Source organism: Phalaenopsis equestris, unplaced genomic scaffold (assembly GCF_001263595.1).
Source record: "Phalaenopsis equestris unplaced genomic scaffold, ASM126359v1 Scaffold000022, whole genome shotgun sequence".
NCBI classification, from domain to species: domain Eukaryota; kingdom Viridiplantae; phylum Streptophyta; class Magnoliopsida; order Asparagales; family Orchidaceae; genus Phalaenopsis; species Phalaenopsis equestris.
In genome coordinates, this window is record NW_018164464.1 from 1,093,026 (window position 1) to 1,102,982 (window position 9,957).

The window sequence follows — 9,957 nt, forward strand, 5'->3', positions numbered from 1 at the left end:
ATATAAATGGTCAAGGGACCATTTTGACACTTAATTTTTTTATCGATGTATACCACTTTATTGCTTGCGTAAAATTTATCGAAAAAATCATGACTTTATAAAAAATCATCTTAATTTATTAGAATTAAATGAAAATATAACACTAAATAGGATGCAGTGGAGAAAAAATGATTCATGTAGCCTACCCCACTTAGTGGGATAAAGGTTTTGTTGTTGTTGTATAACACTTTATTCTCATGTTTGAGTTGACTCGGCAACAATAACAAATCATGCAATTCCCCCAATTGATGTTGATTATAAACTAGAAGGTGTTTTTTTAGATCTTCTCTAATTTTAGAATATTATAGTAATTCCTTGAAGTTGTTCATGTATTTGTTTGCAATTTTTTGCTTGGTTTAGTGAGTTAAAACTCATCTACTAATTTTTCTAGCTCGGGTAAAGATAACAAGTTTTCTTCTAACAATAGTTTCATCTTAACCCACATGGTTTATTAGTTTTAGCCTTCATCATTCTCTTTATTGTTCTACACGCAGATCCTTACTTGGCTTGGAAGTTTTTATTTCGTAAAATTAATTAGTCGCTCAAATGAGATTGTTTGCAATAAAGCAAATTATCCATACCATTATCCGATGAAAGAATGCTTTTGAATTTTAATATCCCATTTAAGGTATATACAACCACTCATCATTACTATCAAAAGGTTGTCATCTATTATTATAATAATTTTTATTGGCGTATTCATATGACTTTTGTCTTAGTTATTTTATTTATGGCGAGTTTCTCATCTTCTAATAATATTATAAATGAAAACTTTCCAACATGTCAAATTGCTCATTAATTTAATTTATTTTTTGGTTTAATTTATTATTTTGTGGGTTTTGCGAAAGATTTAGAACATCATCGTTATGATAGTTTGTAAATCAATCATGGTAATTAGTCTTAGTTTTAAGAGACATGATGACAACAACTTAGGCCATGATTCTATTTTGATATAGGATGATTAAGGGCTAGGCATTAGCGCAACTAATGAAAAAAAAAAAAAAAAGGAATATTTACTTATACACCATTCAATTCTTATGCATTTACATATTTAACACCTAAACATCAAATTTTTACATACATCCACCTTCCCTATGTGTAAAAAAGTGTGTTTCAGTTTTAAAATTTAAAATTGTGTTGTTTTTTATGCTATACAAAAGATTTGGGCGATATAAATGTAAAAAAGTAAAGTTTAGGTGTTAGATTTATTAATAAATAGGATATACATAGGAATTGGGTTGTATGTAAATGCCACAAAAAAAATAACAACCCACATATTACCAATTTTTAATATTAGCAAAAGTGAATCACTTTGGAAAATAGCCAACACATTTCATTCATTCCAAATAATAATTTAATAGTTGCTCAAATAATATGAAATTCAATGAGAAAAATTACAAACAGACGTAAAATTTTAGCAATAATTAAGTTAATATTTGAATATAAAATGTGGCATGTGTTGCACTCGATAAAATCTTAATCATACATTCAAATCAACAATGTAAATTATCAGGAGGAAGAACCAAGCCCACATCAATACAACAAGTTTTCCCTTAAAAGTAGTTATTAACACCGGCTAAGCATTCAAACATTACAAATACAAATGCAGACATGAATCAATGAAAATTATACTTTTAAAAGTTTAGGGATTAGTTTGATCATTTACTTATTTGCATTAGAAACCCTAGACCCTAAGATATCATACTTCACAAACTATGTTATTTATGTTAAATCATGATAATTCTTGTGTTCTTGAGTATTATTTGTGGTGATCATCTTGACTTATATTGGCTTTTTAAACCATAGTCAACCATTAAGTAATGCAATAAGTATAACATAGCACGCATGAAGATCTAACTTGTAGGAGATTCCTAGATGCAATGCAATAAAATTAAGATTTACATACATTCCACTCAATTCTTTTGTATTTCAATAACCAACACCTAAACTTCAATTTTTACATATATTCCACCATACTCGTTTATGAAATGCATATTTCACTTTTTAAAAGGTAGAATAGTGGTATTTTGATGTGATGTTAAATATTTGGGCGGTAGAAATGTAAAAAAACAAAATTTAGGTATCAGGTATGTAAAAACATAAGAATTGGGTGGTATGTATATAAATGCACCTAAAATTAATTGATGATTTTAAAGAATCTATTTATAGGCATAATAGACGCTTATACTACCAATGTTTTTTTATGAACATCCAACTTTATGCAAGAAATGGTTTTTTCTTGATTATGTAGCGGTTTGGCAATTAATATGAAAGGTTATAAATGTAAAAGTTCAGAATTTGGTAGATTGGAAAACAAAATTGCAGGCACTCGAAAGCTTGCCCACTGCATATCACTGATGACTAAACTTCCATTGCAATAATTTCATAAATCGCACTAAATATCCTCAGAAGATAAGCAGGATTGGTAGCGGAAGTTCTATGAGTCTGATGCACATTTACACATAACACCATAACTATTTTTATTTTATAACCAACCTTTCGATTTCTCTTTGGATCAAAATTAAACTATGGAAATTTCTTCCTTATTCTCTTTGATACATTTTTATACTTCATTCTGTTTGGCACAATGCAAGCTTGAAGCCATGTCACATTCATTAATGGAAAATTTACATATGTAGCACACAACTTTTAATGCATTTACAAATTTCACGCCTGAACTTACGTATTTACATTCATCGCACTTCGGTGCTTTAAACTTATGCATGAAAATGTGCATTTCGCTTTTAAAAATTGGTAATAGTACTATTTTTTGATGTGATATTAAAGATTTGAGTGCTATGTGTGTAAATATGAATGTTTAGGTGTGAGATATGTAAATATACAAAAATTGTGTGCTATGTATGTAAATGCCCCTTATTTGTAAATATTTATGGCTAAATCCATTTCTAGATTGCTTAAAAATATCATAATTTGCAGAAAATTCCTGCTTTTGCTAGTCTTTCTTCCCTCCCATGCTTTGAGGACTTCATTAAAAATGAAAACTTTCTTACCGAGGCTGTATTAGAAGATACCGGAGCTGTCTCTTGCAAGAACATTATCCAAAATATATATGAAGAGGCCAGATTTGCAAATGATAGATTCGCAGGTCTTTCTAAGCACATGGATGATTACATCAAACTTACTATGCAAGCTTTACAGGCGGCAAAGGATGAATTTGTTCGTCTTCTTCATGTCGGTGAATCGTTGAATCTTAATATCAAAAGTTTGGAAGCTCGTAATCAAGCTCAAGAGTTTGAGATTTCTTCCTTGCAAAGAGAAGCTGCGATCCTTCTCTCTGCTTGCAATGATGCTACTCAGGAACTCCGAGTCAAAATTCCTGATTTTTTGTGTTTAGATTCCAAACTCGAAGATTTTCCCGCCGGGGTAGAAATGAATTCGCCTGCTTCTTTTCAAGGCGAGGCAACAAAAATGGATGTTAGTTACTTCGCCCAAGCAGCTGATAATCTTTCTCTCACTTGTAGAAAAGTAATAACTCAGTCTCAGAATTTAGCGAAAATGAATAAAGAAATGTCAGTTTCCATAGAAAACTTGAAGCATAAACTGATAAATGCCGAGTTGACTGCTGAAACTGCTGTAAATGAGAGGAAACTGATTCAAGAACGAGTTTTGAAGTCGGAATCGGACATTAAAGGGCTTCAAAATGTCTGCAACGAGATGGAAGTTAAACTGAACGGTTACCAGTCGAAAGAAGATTTGATTAACGAAAAGGAAGCCGAGTTAAAACGGCTCGAGCTTTCTCTAACTGCAGAAGATAGAGGTACATCTCTCATTTGGTACATTCCACCCAATTCTTATGTATTTACACATCTAACATCTAAACTTTATTTGTTACATTTATACCATCAAAATATCTCATATCAAATAAAAAACACCATCTTTTTAACTTTTAGAAATTAAAATGCACCTTTTGGTAAGGTGGCATATATGTAAAAAATTGAATTATAGGTGTTAGATATGTGAAGACATAAGAATTGAGTGGAGTGCACGTAAATCTTCCTTGGTCTGGGGCATTTACATGCATACCACCCAATTCTTATTTATTTACATACTAGCATCTAAACTTTACTCTTTATAGCACTCTAATCTTTAATATCACATGAAAAAATACCACATTTTAACTTTTAAAAAGTGAAATACAGCTTTCTTGCATAGGTTATCACATGAAAAAATACCACATTTTAACTTTTAAAAAGTGAAATACAGCTTTTCTTGCATAGGTATGGTGATGTAAATGTAAAAATTGAACTATAAGTGTAGGATATGTAACGACAAAAGAATTGAGTGGTATGCATGTAAATCTTCTTTTGTTTTGGGCATTTTACGTATATGCCACCCAATTCTTATATCATAACAACATCGAAACTTTACTTTTTAACATTTGTAGGACCCAAAAATTTCATATCACATCAAAAATACATTCATTTTAACTTTTAAAATGTGAAATACACATTCTCATGCATATATAAAGTGGCATATATGTAAAAATTGAATTATAGATTTTAACTTTTAAAATGTGAAATACACATTCTCATGCATATATAAAGTGGCATATATGTGAAAATTGAATTATAGATGTTATATATGGAAATATATAATAATTGAGTGCTATGCATGTAAATCTTCGTTGTTTTTACTGTGTTTTATGATCTAAATCTTTCTCCTTTTCAGAATACATAATAATTGAGTGCTATGCATGTAAATATTCGTTGCTTTTACTGTGTTCTATGATCTAAATCTTTCTTCTTTTCAGGAGCTGGGGATGTAATTATCTCTAAAGATCAGGTAGAAGTCCTCCTCAACAAAGTAAATAACCTGATTGCTCAGTCTGACTCACTGGGTCAAGAAGTATATTTCTTGAGTCCTATCGACAAGCTTTTTTACGTCGTCGATAAGTTCTCTGAGTTACAGAAAGAGGTCTATTCATTGAATTGTGATATCGAAAATTTGAGGAAGTCTTCTGAATCTATCAGTGCTGACCTTCATGATCTCGAGTTGATGAAGTCAGAGCTGAGTGAGTTGACAATCATTTTAGAAAAGATTACGCAGAAATTTGTCAGGAGCCATACTATCGAAGATCTGAAACCGGCTACGGCAATAGAGTTAATAGGAGCTCTGGAGAAGCAGATGATCGCCATGAATGTGGATCTTGAAAACTCCAAATCTGAATTACGCAATCTTGGAGGCGAGTTGCGAGCAAAGGATGAGATTGCCGACGAATTATCAGGGAAGATTAAGTATCTCGAGGATTTGCTTGCGCGGATTCAACAACCAATTGTTAAAGAAAGGAGTGTGTTTGAATCTTCGTCGGGGATGACGAGGCCAGAGATTACGGAAATCGAAGAGGCGGTTAGATACTTTTTCCTTAAATTTTATTTAAAGTTTTGAATTTTTTTGGGGAGTTTGCATGTGTACCGCCCAAGTCTTATGTATTTACAATTCTAATACGCAACTTTATTTTTCACATTTATACCTCCCAAATGTTTGATATCACATCTAAAATACCGACGTTTTAACTTTCAAAAATTGAAATACAATGCACAGGTAAGATGTCACGTATGTAAAAATTGAGGTTTAGGTGTTAGATATGTAAATACATAGGAATTGAGTGATATATATGTAAATCTTCCTTTTTTTTTTAATGATTGATAGCTTTGTTATGCATTTGATGCGGCGAAGTTATTGCTACAAAGTCAACATGCATACCACTCAATCTTATGTATTTTCATATCTAGCATGTAAATTTCTTTTTTTACATACACCTTACTTATGGAAAGATGTCTTTTTCTTAATGTAAAGTAATATTAAAGATTTTGGTGGTATAAATGTAAAAAAATAAAGTTTAAGTGTTAGATATGTAATGCATAGGAATTAGGCATGTATGTTAGTGCTCCTTAAGAAGAGAAATACATCTTTAGCTGCCCATACCTCAAAAACTTGAGCTTCTATTTCAAAATTAAAAATTGGAAAATCTACATACATACCACTCAATTCCTTTGGATTTACATATCTTACATGTAAACTTTAATTTTACATAAATATGTCACCTTACCTTTGCATGAAATGGTGCATTTCACTTTTTAAAAGTTCAAAATAGTGGTATTTTTAATGTGACATGAAAGATTTGTGTGATATAAATGTAAAAAGTAAAGTTGAGGTGTTAGATATGTAAATACGTAAGAATTGGGTGTTATGTAAATGCTCCTTAAAAAATTTCATCTCTCTTGCTTCTCTGCTTACCATCTCTTCAAAATTTCAAATTGACCTAAACTAAACATATCATTACAGCAACAACAACACGAGCCTTTATTCCACTAACTAGGGTCGCCTGCATGAATTCTTTTTCTCCAATGTCCCCTATTCAATTTCATCTCCTATTGAGTGTCATATTTTCTTTTAATTCTAATAGATTAAGATTATTTTTTATACAATATGACCAAATCTTTTTAGGTCTACTTCAGATCATTAGATGGTCGATGTTTAGTCTGACCAAATCATCTAAAGACGACTCTCACTAATCTTGTCTACCACTGGAGTACACCAACCCTTTTATGGATATATTCGTTTCATATTTTGTTTCTAAGTGTCATGCCACTCATCCACCTATGACATTCTCATCTCAGCAACACTTAACTTGTTTTATGCTTCTCTTTTAAAGGCCAACATTTTGTGCAATAAAGCATTGCAGGTCTCGTCACCATATTATAAAATTTTCCTTTTTAAGTGTGAACGGTACTTTTCTATGGCACAATAGACACGATGCATTCCTCTATTTCAACCAACCAACCTAAATGCTACCAATAACATCCCCATCTATATCATCATCACTCTGAATAATAGACCCTAAATATCTAAAAGTTTAATACATTTTAATGATTTGATCACCGATAATTACAACTCTATCACTAGAGCTACTACTACTAAAATTACATTCCATGCATTCAATTTTAGATCTACTCAAATGAAAACCTTTAGACTCCAATATAGACCTCCATAATTCTAGTTTTTTCTGAACTCTTTCTGTAGTCTTATGAACAAGAGGGATATTATCCGCGAAAATCATACACAAAGGTACATCCTCTTGTAAATGTCCAGTAAAAGCATCAATAACTAAAGCAAAAAAGATATGGGCTTAAAGTCGATCCCTGATGTAATTCGACTGAAATAGGAAAATACTTGGCCAATCTCTGTTCTATTCGAACACGAGTAACAACTCTAGCATACTGCATGCATATATTTAATGATTTGAGTATGAGTAATATCAATACCTTTCTTTTCTAAAACTCTCCAAAGAACTTCTCTTGGAACCCTATCATAAGCTTTTTCTAAATCAATAAAAATCATATGTAGATCCTCTTTGCACTCTGTATTTCTCCATCAAACCGCTCAATAAATGTATAACTTCCATTGTAAACTTGCTCGACATAAATCCAAACTGATTATGAGAAATCTTTGTATCGCGTCTTAACTTATGTTCAATTACCGTCTCCTATAATTTAAAGTATGACACATTAACTTAATTCCTCTATAACTTGCAAACTCTTGTGCGTCTTCGTTATTCTTAAAAGTGAAACCAAAATACTCTTTCTCCACTCCTCATACATCTTTTTAGTTTTTAAAATAATATTGAAGATATTAGTAAGCAAAAATACTCTTTAATTTTTTAGATATTTTCACACTTTAATTGGGATATCATAAATGCATTTAATTTTCTAATCTTAATTTTATTTTATTTTTTTGAAACCAAAACCAAATATTAAAACGTTTATAATCAAAAACCGACTTTTCATTTTAAAATCTAACCGAATCAATTAAATGAGCTCAGTTCAGTTCAATTGTTTGATTTGACCCAAAAATTCACACCCCTATCCTACCATCTTTTCAACATTTACAATCTTACCATACATATTGCTGGTTCCTTTTTACTCAAAGCACCCACATTCTTACAATATTTGCAGGGACCTGTGGGAATTAGCACAAAACCCCCTGCTGTCTCTGCACATGTGAGAACAACAAGAAAAGGATCAAATGAACATCTTGTTCTTAATATTCAATCTGAGTCTGAGCAGCTGATTACTTCCCATGAAACTGACGAAAAAGGTTTGGTTCCATAACCTTATTAAGGTTCAAACTGAAAGTTCATGGTTTTATGTTGTAATACATAAGTTTTTATTTTCTTGCAGGTCATGTATTTAAATCTCTGAATACATCTGGACTGATACCAAAGCATGGGAGATTGATTGCAGACAGGGTTGATGGAATTTGGTATGATTTGAACTTTATCTTTCTTTTGAGGCATTTATATACATACCGCCCAATTTCTATTGATTTACATATCTATCACATAAACTTTACATTTTTATATTTTTACCACCCAAATCTTTCGTTTCACATCACAGTTACTGCCGTCTAAACTTTAAAAAGTGAAATACAAATTTTCATGCATAGACAAGGTGGCATGTGTAAAAATTGAAATTTAGGTATTAGATATGTAGATGCATAGGAATTGAGCGGTATTTTTTATGTATTTACATACCTAATTCTCAAATTTTATTTTTTATATACATAGCACTCAAATTTTTAATATTACAAAATACGGCTATAAACTACTTTTAGAAAGTTAGATACACCTTTTCATGCACTGGTTTATCACATGAAAGTTTTAGAAATGTAAATATAAAATTTTTAGTGTTAGATATATAAATATAGGAGAGTTGTGCGGTTTGTATGTAAATTTCCCTTTTTTTATATATTTTTGTCATTTTCATGCTTTTTACTATAGCTTGAGCCATCTAGCAAGAGTGAAACTGTTTTGTCAATGCAACCTCTTTAGCTTTTTATATTGTATTAATTTTTTTTATTCTAACATAATTAATATATAGGAAATGTGAAGAAATGCATTTTCTTTACAATTTTATATTGATAGGGACATGTACATACATCCCCCAAAAGTCCTATATATTTACAAATCTAACACCAAACCTTTGCTTTTTTACATTTATACAATGTAGATCTTTCATATTGCATAAAAAATATCATTATTTTAGCTTTGAAAAAGTGAAACACACCGTGCATATACGTGAAAATTGAAGTTTTGATGTTGGATACCTAAATACATAGGAATTTAGTAGCATTGATTTAAAGCTTCCATATATATATATATATAGATAGATAGATAGATATGGAAAAGCAATTGAATTGTAAATTATAGTTCATGGGGGCATTTACATACATCCCTCCCAGTTCCTATTTATTTACAAATCACACACCTGAACTTTACCTTTTTCCTTTGTGCCATCCAAGTCTGTCATAGCACATAAAAAATTTCACTACTTTTAACTTTTAAACAGTGAAACAGACCTTCTTATGCATAAGGAGTTTATATGCAAGAATCAAACTTTTGATGTTGGACATGTAAATCAATAGGAATTGAATGGTGTGTGTGTGTGTGTGTGTGTGTGTGTGTGTGTAGATGTAGATATATACAGAAACTGTTATACTGAAATGAATGGCTTCGTGCAGGGTTTCAGGAGGCCGGATACTGATGAGCAAGCCTGGGGCAAGGCTGGGTCTTATAGGATATTGGATATTCTTGCATCTATGGCTATTGGGCTCTATTTTATGATTCCGATGGATCATACATTGTAAAAATATAATGTATATCATAATTCTTTATTATTATTATTTTTATATGTTATAAACAGCCCGAGTCAATTCTTTCTTTTTCTTCTTCTTCTATTATGATTTTACATCCATTATTTTGACTGACGATATGATTCAAATGTATTTTAGTAGATGATGCTATTTTGTCTCATTATTGAATTTTTGTTGTTGAGTTTCTATTAATGTTTACTCAAAGTTTATCATAAGTTTATTCCATTTGTCTCACTATATATATAT

At 30.9% G+C, this 9,957-nt stretch overlaps 1 protein-coding gene across 1 annotated transcript in view; it reads left to right on the forward strand.

The window, feature by feature from the left end:
• The window catches only part of LOC110018413, a 10,530-nt gene extending 745 nt beyond the window's left edge, over positions 1-9,785 (forward strand). Inside the window, exons 2-6 of the mRNA XM_020715722.1 lie at positions 2,977-3,817; positions 4,811-5,406; positions 8,016-8,157; positions 8,241-8,322; positions 9,580-9,785. Coding sequence (XP_020571381.1) covers positions 2,977-3,817; positions 4,811-5,406; positions 8,016-8,157; positions 8,241-8,322; positions 9,580-9,682 — 1,764 coding nt within the window. The 3' untranslated portion in view covers positions 9,683-9,785. The remainder of the gene's footprint in view (positions 1-2,976; positions 3,818-4,810; positions 5,407-8,015; positions 8,158-8,240; positions 8,323-9,579) is intronic.
• The last annotated feature ends 172 nt before the right edge of the window (positions 9,786-9,957 follow it).